Source organism: Histomonas meleagridis, assembly GCF_020186115.1.
Source record: "Histomonas meleagridis strain 2922-C6/04-10x chromosome Unknown contig_51, whole genome shotgun sequence".
Lineage (NCBI taxonomy): Eukaryota > Parabasalia > Tritrichomonadida > Dientamoebidae > Histomonas > Histomonas meleagridis.
In genome coordinates, this window is record NW_027150894.1 from 1,522,908 (window position 1) to 1,538,509 (window position 15,602).

General features: G+C 28.7%; 3 protein-coding genes across 3 annotated transcripts; all 3 read right to left on the minus strand.

The window, feature by feature from the left end:
* Positions 1 to 6,376: 6,376 nt before the first annotated feature.
* On the minus strand, positions 6,377 to 6,775 carry GO595_007330 (uncharacterized protein; the record flags this gene model as incomplete). Its single annotated transcript, XM_067920782.1, has 1 exon — positions 6,377 to 6,775. The coding sequence occupies one exon, from the start codon at positions 6,773 to 6,775 to the stop codon at positions 6,377 to 6,379; it is 399 nt and encodes a 132-aa protein (XP_067772849.1).
* Positions 6,776 to 13,295: 6,520 nt separating this feature from the next.
* Positions 13,296 to 14,414, minus strand: GO595_007331 (CAMK family protein kinase; the record flags this gene model as incomplete). Its single annotated transcript, XM_067920784.1, has 1 exon — positions 13,296 to 14,414. The coding sequence occupies one exon, from the start codon at positions 14,412 to 14,414 to the stop codon at positions 13,296 to 13,298; it is 1,119 nt and encodes a 372-aa protein (XP_067772850.1).
* Positions 14,415 to 15,017: 603 nt separating this feature from the next.
* Positions 15,018 to 15,602, minus strand: GO595_007332 (small GTP-binding protein; the record flags this gene model as incomplete). The annotated part of the gene is made up of 1 exon (XM_067920785.1): positions 15,018 to 15,602. One exon carries the CDS (start codon positions 15,600 to 15,602, stop codon positions 15,018 to 15,020), a length of 585 nt encoding a protein of 194 aa, XP_067772851.1.

Genomic DNA, 15,602 nt, shown 5'->3' on the forward strand with positions numbered 1-15,602 from the left:
GTTTTCCAGAATAAAATTATCATATAATTAACAAATACTTTAAACCCCAAAAAACTATAAAAACAAAGCTATGCAGTTATGCTCAAATCACATTAATGTAATGTTGGAAAACAATGGAGAACAAATTTGTTAAAATGAAATTCAAAAACACAAAGTATGAGCCATAACTTATTATGGTCACTATAAAATGTAAATAGTTAGTAAAAAGACATGGAAACTCCAAATATAAAAATGTATTTAAAGAGGTAAATCAAATATTTGGTTGGAAAAATCTGTTAAACTTAAGGAGATTTCATCATTATCTGCATTCATATCTATCATACTAGAGTAAGGAATATCACTTTCGTTATCAAATTGATGCTCTATATCAAAATCACTGATTTTAAAATCATTAATAAAAACAGGTTGTGTTATGTTTTGTTGTACCGGTTTTTCTTCTGTAGTGGCAGCGGTTCTTATTGACCATTGCCTTAGTTCACTTGTATTCTCTTTAAATAAGATTAGAAAATTTACCAATTCTGAGTTAATGTCGCCGCGCGAAACGGACGTTTTATATCCCATTAACCTAAGTGCGCCATTTATAGATGATTTACACTTATTTATCAAATATTTCAGTTGACGGGAATTGATTGCAATTCCGCAGTTGAGTTGACAAAGACCACACACACAGCAACGGATGTGATCCAGATTGTCTCCTCGTTGGGAGTACCTTATGATCTTCTCAAGGCAATCCTTGAGAATTGTTAAGCGTTGTCCCCTATGTCTCTTTTTAGTTGCTTCCAAAAGTTTTTCTTGGAGCGAGAGATAAGATTTTTGATCTGTTTCTGTAAGTAAGGAAAAATACTTTGGTCTTTCTTGATTCATGAAAGAATTTTTATGCTTTTTTAAAAGTGCCATAATTGACAGGTTTATTGGCAGTTTTAATTGTTTGCAGGTTAATGGCTTCGATAGATGAGTACTAGTTAGTAAATTTATGTTAATAGGTATTTTATATGCTCTAGAACTTTGCATGTATGATAAACATTTGCAAAAGTATAAAAATTATCCGGGATAAATTATACTTGAGTATCCCATTTTCCATAAAGTTATGTCTATACTTGATTTAATTTTATGTGAAAATCATACAAGGCTTTATAAAATTGTTGTTTGTGGTTTCAGGTTGGAACAAAATATTGCACTAAGTCTAAAGAAGTAAGCACACAGCTTTTTGGTATTCCAACAGTGTAATTACACTGTTTAATATAGAAAAAATTTGTTATATTTTTCATAACTGATTTAAGTTTTATTGTTCTTTTACTTTCAAATAATTTTGAAATTATTTCTCACTGATAGATTCTATGGTTGTTGAAATTAAAATACGACATTATGCTTTGTTTTATTCTATATAAATCCTGTTGTTGTTCCTCTCGGTTGCGCGTGTAATTTGATCGATCATACGTGGTTCTAAATCAAATACGGATTCCATGCCAGAGGGCCAAGTGATTTGGATAACACATGCGCTAATGCAGTTTTACCTGTTCCTGGTGGTCCAACTAGAAGAATTACACGTCCTTGCAATTTTTCCGCTTATAAATAGATGTAATTCCATTTTGAATTATAAATTAATAATTTGATTTTTAAATAGGCTAATTTTTAAATCAATTTCCCTATTTATTATAAGTGTACTTACTGAATAATCAAAAAAATGAAATGCATGAATAAAAAAAACAGAAAAAAATTTTAAACGTTCCCCAGATAAAACATTGTACCCTTTTGCAGTTGAGCCAATTGCAGATATAATTGATGCATTTTTGGTTCTACATAGCCCAAGCTCAAAATATTTTTCTGCTGTATGTCCTTATTATATTACAATTTTTGATAATTTGCTACCAACACATCCACAGATATTTTTTTCACATAGATATTTTAACACTCCAAACGAACTTGAATGTATTCAGTGGTTTCAATGGATAACAGATGATTCATATGGTTTTGGTTCAAATACAGGAAATTTTTTTATAATTAGCAATTTTCTATCTAAACCAAATGAAATAGCTATAAGCTTAGATTCACATATATCTTCTGTGTTCACAGCACATGAACATCTTTGTATAATTAATTCAGAATCAACAATCTTTTTTTTCGATATGAATGGGAAAATTACAAAACGAACGCACCTTGAAATTACCAACCCTATTAGAGTATGCACATATTTATCAAATTCCAAATTACTCTTTTTTATTAAAAATCGTTTAGCATCAATTCAAATTCCTCAGTCTTTTACTAACTGGACGCCTACTCTTAAGCTACATAATATTATTCATGCCTCATTATTTGCGATTAATTACAAGTTCTCCAAACTTGCTTACAGCACATTTGAGAACTTTATTTATTTGACAGATTTAGAGACCGTTAATTCCGAAAACAAAGAATTATTCCAAATTGAATTTGGGATAAAGAAAATGTTTTGGGTTAATAATGAAACTCAGTTATGTATTATCACATCTAATGACATTCTTTGTCTATGGGATATTTTCGATAATACCAGAATTTTTTTTCATGTATCAAATTTATTAACTATTATTTCCATATCATATGATGAAATTACCAAAACGTTATTATATATTAATGATTATTCATTAATAAAGTTAACATTTTTAACGATATCGAATAATTTATTTATTACTTCCAAAAACATTTATTCGCTCACAAACAAAAAGAAAATTCATTTAAATTCCGAAATATTTTACCCAATACAAATTGCGACTAAATCATTAAAGAATTATATTGCGATTTATAATGGGATTTTAGTTATAACCAAAATCAAAGAAGAAATACATTTTAAAAACGTCGAAAATGTTAAACATTTAATTTGGCTTCATAACAAATTAATAATTTTCACCAACAATAATATGTTTATATACACCAAAACATTAAAATTCATTGGAAACATTTATATTTCGAATCCGATTTCAACTATTTCACACACATTAAATCGAATCGTTACAAGTTATCGAAATAATTTCATTGTTTATGACTTCGATTCGAATAATAACTTCGATAAAACATTAAATTTGAAATATTCGATTTCCAATTTCGATTATGATGATTTATCATTAAATATAATAACATTTAAAACAATTGGAACATTAAAAAATGTAATTTGTGGATTTGAAGATGAAATTTTTTTACATTTTGAAGACAAAAAATTATATTTACTAAAAAATATGGAAATAATTGAAGAAAACGTCGAAAAAATTTGGAACAATTTCATTCCAAATTTAGTTTTCATACAAACGAATTTATATATTAAAATTTATGATGGAAATATATTCCATAAAATCGATTTATATAATAACATAATAACTTCGAATGAAATTTTTTTGGTTACAAAAAATATACGAAATGAAATTTTCGAAATTGGAAATTTTCCTTTTGTTTGGAATAATTTCGTTAATTCTCTTCTTAAGGAATTAATTCGATTTCCAAACAATTGTTATTTCTTTGCTAAGAAGTTATTTCCGATTTCAAACTTTTTTAAAGTGTTTAACGATTTGTTATTTTTTTCGATTCGTAATAATTATATAAATAATTTCATTAAATTCATAAATTGTTTTGAAGAAAATGAAAAAAATGAAATAATTCAAAACATTGATAAAAATTTGTTGATAAATCTCATCGAATATGAATTTGATTTCTCGAATTTGTTTGATAAGTTCCAACAAAAAGAACAAATTCGAATTTTAATATTTTCGAGTCCAAATTCTTTTGTTAACATTTTATATAAATTTAAATCGAATATTTTGGAAATCGATTTAACTTCAATAGTAAAAAAAATGCTGAAAAGTAATGAATGGATTCGTTTGGCGTTTTTTTCACAGTTTTTCGATATTAAAATTTCGAATTTGTTACAAAATATTCGTTTTATTAATTTTAATAATTTTTTGAATTTGCTTTTAACAGATATAAAAAAATGGAAAAACATCGAAAAAAATCAATCCTTAAAAATGTTATGTTTCTCATTTATTAACGAAGAGATTAATGAATGTGCTGCTGCTATTTTATGTGTTTTAAAGGATAAAATAAAATTGAAATTCTTGATCTCAAACGATTTATCATTAATTCCAATATTAAAAAATTATATAGAAAATAACCCAAATTCAAACATTTCGGATTTTCTGCGTGGAATGTTATAACTTAGAATGTAATAAAAATGTATATATATTTTCAAATTTAAATTTTTTGATTAAAATATTTTGTGATAAGGGTAAAAATAACCGTCAAACAAGGGTAAAGTGGATTTGAAATATTTGAAATTTGTGAGAGTTGGCGGTTAATCAGAGTCAAAAAGCTTTGAAGCGTTGAGCCCATTTCTGGTGTGAAAGGAGTATCAATTTTGGTTAACGCTCCAAAAACCCATCCAAGCTCGTTTTTAGATAGAAATGATTTCCTTTTTTCAAAATAATGTATTATGCTCCATACATCTTTTTGATTACGGATATCGTCGACGGTTGGCGGTTGTCCTCTTTCAATTGCTTGAACGATAGAGTCAAAATTATTTTCTCCTTCCGGATATTGATTAACATGTTGTCTGACATAAACAAACCAATGAGAAAGCTTACTGGACCACTCTTTGTTTGGTAGAAGTTGTGCCGAAATTTTGGGTGAATTTAAAATTTCTTCGACAAATTTGATTTCACGAGCTACACTTGTCGGAGCTGTGACATTGTTAGAACATTTTTGGCAATTAGCTGTTTGAGTTCGACTTAGTTTAAGATATTGTTCAGCAGTAAGTTCGTTTGGATTCATTTGGCCTACTTCTAGTTGTAAAGTATTGAATTAATGTCACTTTTCTCACACATAAATTAACCGCTTAGCGGCTATATAGCCAAACGGCATGAACACAAAATTCAATTGGGAAAACGATAAATTTCTGGCGGTTATAAAATAGTTGCTTGGAAGGAAATATGAGCACTGGAACCGCATTTGATACTATATTTAAGTTTTTTATCCAAGCTTGTGTTATCTTTGTCGCTTCTATTGTTATGATAATAGTTGGCGCAGTGTTTTGGGCAAAAAATGGAGATGTTTATCAATCAATTCAGTCTATAGTATCACTTCCTTTAAGACCTTCACTAGAAAAACCTCGTGATATGTACATGGTTTCAAATTTAACAGAACCATCACTTTTAACAGCTAACAATTTTTCGATGACATTTCAAGTTGATAGTAGTGGTGACTATTCTTTTTATCTTATTCATAACATGTTTGGTTATAGTGTTAATATTATAACAGAAAACAACAAAGAAGTGCAACTTTTTTCTTCGTTTAATATGAATTCCACGAATCTCACAGATGTTCAATATTCCTATATTTCAGATGTTGGCATTGATTTGAGTAATTTTTTAGTTGCAGATGATTATTTTAATATTCGTTGTCCAACGTCAACATTTATTACTGATTATTATTCCATCACTTCACAATGTTTAGTTCGCGAATATCCACTTAAACTTTCAAGGCGATATACAGTTTCGTACATTGGGGATAGCTCTATTTCTACCACTAAAAACGTGATTGAGTTCATTAATTCGACATTTGTTCCGAACAATTACATCGACATTCCCGAAGTATATTTGGGCGTTACCTTCTCATTGACATCGAGCTCAGTGGCAGGGAAAGTTATTACTATTGTCGGAATTGTACTTTGCGCTTTAATGATTGCTGAGTATATTTTCTTGTGCTGTCTTTGTTCTTGTCTGTAAATCTTTAGATCTGTTTAATAAAACGTGTTTCAGTTTCTTTTTTAAATTTGGACTCGATGACGCCACTTTTTTCATCGGACCCGATGACACTTTTTTATTATAGATGATGAAAAAAGTGCCTCATCGATGGATTTGTAAAGTTCACAATCAGGATTTCAGAGATTAACAACATTTTTTTGGCAAAATTCTTTTAAAGGTGCCATCATCGACGGTTTGAATTCAAAAATCATTCACTTTTGTGTAACAAAGATTCGAGTGAACGTAAACAGAAATTAACATCCATAATAAGTAGCCTTGTACCTGATGATGAAAAATGGCAAACGATACGTCATCGATGATCAACTCATAAACCTTTATTCTTACATCCGATAAAATTTTGTCAAATTTTTCTCTATACAAGTATCTAATGAAATTTGTTTTGTTATTGGCTCTGACGGAGAACACATATCTATCGGTTATTGATAATTGATTTTATTAGAGAGGATTTTCGAAAAAAAAATTATTTCGAAAAAAATGGTGATTTTTCAAAAAAACTAACTTTTTGAGTGATTCACTTGTAAAACAAAAACCACAAATTTCGAGTGGAATTTCACATAAACTATACAAAAAATGCACACAAAAATATTTTTTTATGATTAATTTTGGTTCATTAAAACTTGATTTTGTTGATGTGCCACCCTAAGAGGATGCTCTGAAATATAAAAATTATTAAGAGCTATACATATTGCCATGATTGATGGAAACGATTTAGATCGATCACTACTATACTGTTGTCTCAAGAAACCAAAATCCGATTTTAGTCTACCAAAATAGTTTTCCACTATTACACGATCTCTTTCGATCCGTGTATTGGTAGCTATTTCTTCTTGTGTAAGGTCTCTTCCTATTGGCTTTTTGATAGTGACGATAGCCTCCGGGTATCCCTGTGAGTTTAAACCAGTATACCCTTTTTTGAAAAGTACTCGAAAATGACGTACAATTTGTGTTCCGTTTTGCATTGTCATGTGCACAGACAAGAACCTCTCAAGCCACATGCTACCATTGAATGCTTTCAAATCATGATCTGAACCTGGGATCCCTACAGAAAAAAGTGTACAGAGACCGTTAGGACTAACGAGAGCTTGTATTTTCACTCCACACATACCATGTTCGAATAAAAAAATTGGTCTGCAATTAATTGAACTGCTGCCTTAAACATTTAATTCTGATAAAAATAACATTCCAACTCCACATGAATTTAGATATATGTTTATTGACTTTGTTTTCTGGGATTCCTTCATATCTTTTATTAATTTTTTTTAAGTTGCCTCCAAAGTCTTTCTATCATTTGAGTGTGCGCTTTCGTTTCATGATCAACAAAATTACATGAATGATTCACAGTTTCATGCTCGTAATCATTGTCATCATCAAGAAAATCATATGCTTTCCAGCAATCAGAAATACATTATTTTTTCGAAAATCCTCTATTCTATTTTTTGCAAAAAGCCAAACAGCGGTTTTGACCAAATTTGTTATTGAGTAATCTCATAGAAAATATTGAATTTATATCCTTGAGGTTAGCTTCTCATAGGAAATTCCTCATGCCTCCTAATTCCCGTGCAAGGTTAAGGAAAAGGCGAATTCAATTTTTTCTAGTGTTTCAAGGGGTTGTTGTTCTTATTATTGCTGTTATTATTCTTATAATTGGTATAATATTATGGGTAGTATACAATTCAGGTTTTAAAAAACAAACGAAATTTATGGCACCACTTCCTTTAAGACCTTCACTAGAAAAACCTCGTGATATGTACATGGTTTCAAATTTAACAGAACCATCACTTTTAACAGCTAACAATTTTTCGATGACATTTCAAGTTGATAGTAGTGGTGACTATTCTTTTTATCTTATTCATAACATGTTTGGTTATAGTGTTAATATTATAACAGAAAACAACAAAGAAGTGCAACTTTTTTCTTCGTTTAATATGAATTCCACGAATCTCACAGATGTTCAATATTCCTATATTTCAGATGTTGGCATTGATTTGAGTAATTTTTTAGTTGCAGATGATTATTTTAATATTCGTTGTCCAACGTCAACATTTATTACTGATTATTATTCCATCACTTCACAATGTTTAGTTCGCGAATATCCACTTAAACTTTCAGGGCGATATACAGTTTCGTACATTGGGGATAGCTCTATTTCTACCACTAAAAACGTGATTGAGTTCATTAATTCGACATTTGTTCCGAACAATTACATCGACATTCCCGAAGTATATTTAGGAATTGTGATATCTCTCACAAACAGATCAATAGCTGGGATGGTAATAACAATTACCGGAATTGTGCTTTCGGTCTTAATGATTATTGAAATTTTCGTGACAGTGAATGTGTAATTTTTAGAAATTATGTGTTAAGGTTGTACTATAAACGGTCGCCACCGGAAAAATATTGTTTTGTTAATAAATCAATACGAATTTATAAATTTAATCTGTAAATCAAAAAAATATTTATAATTGTTAATGCTCTTTGTTAGATACTAAATTATTTTAATTTTAATTTTTTTATGATAGATAATCAATTTCACTTTAAATTATAAAGTTGAAAAATCTTTTTATTACATTTTTTTAAATTATATGATATATTTAAATTTTTTATTGATTTTGATTTATATTCAGTTAATATTGAGTTCCTTTAATTTTAAAATCAAAAAATCATGAAAATTGATTTTGAAATATAATAAACAACATAATAATCCCAATTGACGTTACCATATTATTTTAGTAAATTATTATTTGATTTGGAGATAAAAACGTTTACAACAAGACCATACGATTAAAAAACATAGAAAAAATATGAAAAGCTGGAACGTAAAAAACCTGTTTTCATATATATTTTCATTATTATTATTTATATTTAAATATCATTCTCTTACATCAAATAAATGACATTTGTATACATATTTTAAATTTAAAAAATAATATGATAATATTATCATGTAATTTGCAATTGGAAATTTTTTTCAAAATTTCTCCAATATCTCTTCATTACTTTATTTTAAATATTATTTACAATATCTTGATGTTGTTTATTTCATTTTATCTCTTATATCCATTCTCGATTCATTTTAAGTTTCATTTTTTTATGATTAAATCATCAATCAAATTTCGAATGTTTCGTCATTTTTATTTTTATTCAAAAAAATCAGGCATTAAAAATTGGAAACTTTTGATCTAACGTTTTTTCTAAATGAACCCTTTGGAAAAATCACAAAAATTCATAGGAAACAAAAATGACCTTGATGATATGGATTTAGCATTAACCACAAAACTAATTCCCCCACATGGAGTTTCAGTTGATGGGTCACGAATTCCAGAAAAATATCACATTGTAAGAAAATTTCCAATTTTTCCAAAGGATTATGCTGACCAAGGTTATCGAGTATATAATAAAGATGGTGAGTGGTATGTTGTTTTATGGCCATCTGCAAATCCAGATTCAAAACAAGACATCACTAATTTATCAGATGCAGTTCGCATAATGCTTGATGAATTACAAACTGCAACAAGCATCAAACCTGATACATCCAAAGTTCAAGACATACAAAAAGCGAAATCAATTGCATCCCAAATTATTCATTCATTTGATAAACGGTGTACATTACTTAAGGTAGCACTTGATGAAATTGCGCGACAAGTATCAGCACATTGTAATGAACGGGGAACATTATTATCTTTTCTCATAAATGACTTGATGGAAACATTCAAAGAAATTCCGAAGCAGTACAATTCTGCTCTGAAAATTTCAAAGAAAGAAGTTGATCAACTCAAAGTTTCACTTGAAGCAAAAGATTTAGAACTTCAATCTCAATCGAAGAATTACAAAGAGCAAATATCGCTTTTAATGTTAGAACGAAAGATCGAAAAAGAATGGCGCGAACAAATAAATGAACAAATCAAGAAATGGAAAAATGATTTCGAGTCATATAAAGAAAGAGCGCAAAACCAAATCAAAATCGAAAAAGAAATCTTAGAACATCAAATGGAAGGACTAAATGATATAATAACTGAACTTCGACTCGAAAACGATTCTTTAAAAGAACAAATTCAATTTCAACGAAATGAATTATTGAAGTCAGAGAAAAAATATATTTTATTTGAGAAGCAAATCCAAATATTAAGTCAAAAGAACGAAAGACTTAAATTAAAGCTATCTAAATCCGAGAATTTCAAATCACAAGAAATTACTATTCAAGACAATCAAATTAATGACATTTGTAATGAACTTGTGAATGAATCGATGCTGAAAAGTTTAATAACAAATTATACGCCAGAAAAAGAAATTCACATTTTAAGTAATAATGAGATTTCGAAAATAACTTTCGATTTAATGAATGAAATGTATAACACATTAGCATTTGATCCATTTGATGATTTTTATACAAAACATTTAATAGTAACTGAAGATAACTTAATACACGCGTCAGAAATCGCTCGGAATTATATTGTCTCGATTAAAAATACTGAAAACACATTTCTTTTTTCGAAATTAATTTTTTCTTTTTTGAAACGTGAAATTCCAATTGGCGTCTTAATGAATTTAATTCGTTTTTATGGATTTTATCAATCAAAACCATTCCAAATCAAAAATATCATTGAACAAGAAAATGGAATTCCTTTAATACCAATTACGATAATCTTTAATTTAATAAAATTAATGTTTGTGAAATTAGGGGATGTATTTATTAATTCATTAATTGAAGAAATGAAAACATTTCAAATTGAAGAAAGACATGAAAAATATATTTCGTTTGATTCTGTTTTAAAAGTTATTTCTGAGAAATTAATTGTTTTTTATAGCCAAAAATATACTGACGCGATAAGTTCATTCAATAGAACATTTATTCGATATAAAAGAAATATTCTTTCGAACGTCGGTAATGAGAATTCACATGTCGCAAGACTCGATTGGAAGAATTTTAATGAATTAATGAAAAAGTTTCGAACTGATTTAAAAGATAATGATATTATAAAAATGTATTTTAATTGTTTAATATATTCTGATTCGATCGGAAGTATCACGTTGGATGCTTTTGATACTTTATGTTTATCAAAACAAATTCACGTCGACTTAATTGATGTTCCTGGGTATAAGTTCCGGAATACAATAAAAAATGATATACCGCAAAATATGGTCGCGAAAATAGAAAATGAATGGAATGATAACTTAAAAATAAAAATAAATAACTCGATGACTGAGTTAAATAAGAATGATATAATGCAAAATAAAGTTTTATTGTTATCGAATATTATTAATATAATAGAAAGCTATTTAAATAATAAAGACGCAGGTCCTCTTTTATTAATGATGCTAAAAGAGGCAGCATATATTATAGAAAAGGAAACAATTCCATTTGCGTCTGATTTATCATTTGATAATTGTCTTTCGATTCTTGGAAATCAATTTTCAGTTTTAAATTTAAGGAATTGAACAAAAGAAAATTAGCATTCAAGAAATTCATATATTCTTGAGCTTAGCAATTTCGTCGGTGAGACATATGGAAAGATTGGATAGATTGGCGGTGAAGGCGTATGCTATTGATGATGTGATTAATACAATTTCTAATGAATAAATAAATAAAAATTTGGTCAATAAATATTATAAATATATCAAAATAAAGTGTTAAGTAGTATACAATTACAATATATTTAATTTTCCATTTGATGTAATTGTTCGGAACAAACGTCGAATCAATGAACTCAATCGCATGACCATTTTTAGTGATTTTTATATACCTTTTTCGCCTAATTTTGTTTTCAATATTGGATTTCAATATGACCAATTCATGATATAACAACATAATTGAAGAGATATCTCAATTAATTGTTAAGTATTAAACAATTACCATAAATTTAATTTTCTATAATTAAACAGATTTAGGGAAACACTTCTATCAATAAATCAAGCAATTTTTAGTTTGAATGAAGAAAATTTCTCTAGATCTTTGGGCTTAATAATCAACAAATTTGATGAAATCTATCCTTTATCTTATGATTTAATCATTATTCAAATGATATATTATTCCTTTGTAATTAAAAACAATAAAGTAAATTTATTTTTGAATATTATACAAGAAATAAGAAAATTTGAAGAGTGTAATAAAATCAATTCGAATATATTTGATGTTTTTGGTCGATTTCTTAATGGTAAACATCATTTGAATATAAAAATATATTATTAGGTATTTGACTAATATTTACAATTCCATTTTATTGGTACTTAAATTAATAACACAATTCTAATTAACTATATAGTTCTATGTAATCTGATCGGTATATGAATTGTTTTCATTTTGCTTCATTTTGCTTCATTTTTAAATCCTTAAAAACAACTTTAAGTACTGTTGTACTTGGGGATACTATCTGTAAATATTCTTTGATAATAAATCAAAAGAATTTAATAAATTAGAAGAATTAGGAAAGCTTTGTATTTTGTATCATAATGATGAAATATTTTCATTTTTACTTAAAGAAGGAATGAAAATCAATGATGATATTAATAATGAAGCAGCAAATATTGGAATATTTTCTGAATTATCATTCAAATCCGCATGATATTTTGGTGCTTTCAGCAGGATCAAGAAATATTTGGAAATAATACAAATTGTTTAATACTGCACTTATCTATGCATCTGAAAAAGGTTATACAGAAATAGTTAAATTACTTCTTGAGCAAGAATTCAAAATAATGGATCAATTCCAATAATATTCAAATTACATGTAATTCCAAACATTCGTACACAAATCACCAAATTTCTGTATTTTTGTTGACGTGGGTTTTGATTCAGGCTGTTATTATCAAAATATATAAATAAAAAATTACATAAAAATCAAATATTCTAAAATACATCAGAAGCCATATTTGAATGATTTGGTAATCTTTCTTTATTTACAAATTATTTTATATTTCGATAATTCTTCTGAGATAAATATGTAATTGTTGAATGCAATTTCATAAAATTGGAAAAAAAGATAGTACAAGATATAATGAAAGACTTAAAATTTGTTGATCTCAACAATGTTTCATATTTTATGAGAAGCACCGAGAAGCTAAAGTTGAGTATAGTAGAGAATGATATGTGTGGCATATATGTTCGCAATGAACTTTCTGGATGGGCGTTAGACAAATGTTGCTAGAAGAGATTTAACAATTTCGAAAGAAGCATTATATACAAATCAATTTATTTTCTAAGAAAATAAACATCATTTATCGAAACTTCTTCTCATCTTACAACATATTTATTTTATTTTGTTCGAAATTGGTATAAATAAAAAAATTGTTTCGAAGATTTTGTGGTTTTCTTTATCCAATTTGCTTCAAACATTTTTGTCAGAATTTTCAAAGTGTGAAAAGTCAAAACCGATTTTTGAACTGAAACCGAAATACTAAATTTTTTTGTGAAAATTGTAACTAAATTATAATGTTTCCAATCAATTTATTCCACGTTTTTGATTGTACCACATATTGTAATATTTATTCTTTATTATGCTATCTAATGTTCTAATTTTATTAATGTCTCAATTTCTGGAAACTGTTCCGATGCGGAAGTCCGCTTGACTCTCTCACGATGTTTCCACCGAATCTCATTAACTCGTTTGTTATTGGTGATGGAGTCTTAGCACCGAATGAGAACGATCCCTTCAATACAGTACTTCCTGGTCTAGCCCTCATCCTTGTTCCCATTTGCTTTAATAATGTCCTTGGACTTGCAATTGGTGTATTACTCTGTTGTTCTGAAGAATGATTTAAAATCCTCATAAACGTTCTCTCGGTTATCGACGGTTTTATAACCGCTATCCCTTCAGAACCCCATTGCACTTTTACCCCCTCGAGCCAGGGGTGGTCCATTGCTTCCTTCGCCGATAGCCTTGATGCGGAATCCGGATTGAGGAGCTTCGTGATAAGGTCGCTACAAAACATGGAAACATGCTCCGGTATGTCGAAAACACCGCTCTTGATCTGTTTGAATATGATAACTTGGTTGGATCCACGCCATGGCAATTCACCTGTTACCATGATATATAAAATAACACCACAACTCCACATATCTGCCGCACGACCATCATAAGATTGGCCATCAATGATCTCTGGTGCGGCATATGCTGGTGAGCCACATGGTGTAGCACACATTTGCCCTGGATTTGCAAATCGTGAGAAACCAAAATCAATGATTTTGATGTTCCCATTTGGATCCATAAGTATGTTTTCGGGTTTGAGATCTCTGTGTGCAATTCCTTGATCATGGATATACTTGACTGTTTCAAGAATCTGTTTGAAAATACACTTGGATGATTCTTCACTAATTAAACTTGATTCAGATATTTTGTTCATTAATGTGTCACCTTTACATAATTCCATTATTAAATAAAAAAATGATGAATCAACAAGGAAATCATATATCTTTATGATTCCAGGATGATCCATATTGAGTACTACGCGAACTTCACGTTCAAATCGTTCGATATCTGCTTGAGTATTCATGTTTGCTTTGGGAATTATTTTGACTGCATACTTATTATGGGTTTCTATATCTTGTCCTTCTTTTACGAGGCTAAATGAACCCTTCCCTAAAGTATGACCAAGATTATACTTGCCAATGAATGGTGGAAGGCATGCCCACGATGACATTAAATTAATCGGTTTTTTCAGTTTAAACTTTCATAACGTCCGTTTCAAAACGCATACAAAAAGTTGTTATAATGCCAAAAATCAGGACACTATACAAATGAAAATTTCTTGTAATAAAAGATATTAAAATTTATATTTTATGAATTTTAAGGAGGCCAATAATTCATTCAATTTTATTTTATTTTCATTTATATGTATATCAAGTTATTTAGCTGAAATTTAACAAAATTTCGTCTGTTGTTTGGCAAAGCCGGTAAATTTTGGTTGAAAATTGAATCGAAAACAACGTTGCCGTTACATATAAAAACTGCATACAAAAAATCTAACAACTAACATCCCGTTCACGACCAAATTATTCAAAATACTGATTTAGCATACCTATCTCATGCCTTTCTAGAGTAAAATCAGAAAATGAGCAATTGCCACATGACATATGTCTCTTAATATTTTTTCCAAATCACTTCTCAAGATTTAAGTTATAACATTTTTATTAATTCGAATTTATAACACGAGAAATAGAAATGTACCTCAAAGGGAACACGAAACTTCATCATTAAAAGGAAAGAAAACCTGATATTCATATATATTTTTAACATAATATAACTAACATTTACATCGCTTGTCCTCCATAGGTTTTGGTATATCTTTTTTATATGGATCAATTTTCCCTTCTTCAATCTTCTTTTGGATTTGCATAATGCATGAATCAATGGCTTGAGAAACGTTTTCGCCTGTTTTTGCAGAAGCTTCGAAGTAAGTCATGTTTTTTGTTCTTGCGTAGTTCTCTGCCTCTTCTTTTGAGACTTTGCGTTCAAGATCTGATTTATTTCCGATTAAAACAAGTGTAACGTCAGAACCTTCTACTTCTTTGATTTCATTTATCCATTTTTCTGTGTTGTTTAATGAATCTACTGATGTTAAATCGAACAATATCAATGCACCTAATGAATTTCTGAAATAAGATCGCGTTAAAGCAAGAAAAACCTCTTGCCCTGAAGTGTCCCATATTTGAAGATTTGCTCTTTGATTTTTTATTGTTAATTCTTTTGAAAAGAATTCAACACCTTCAGTTGGTCTTAAAGAATCTCTATATTCATCCTGAAAAAACCTCACCAGAAAAGATGTTTTTCCTACCCCACTGTCTCCAAGAACAATAATCTTGATTATAAATTCGGAATTCCCAAGCAT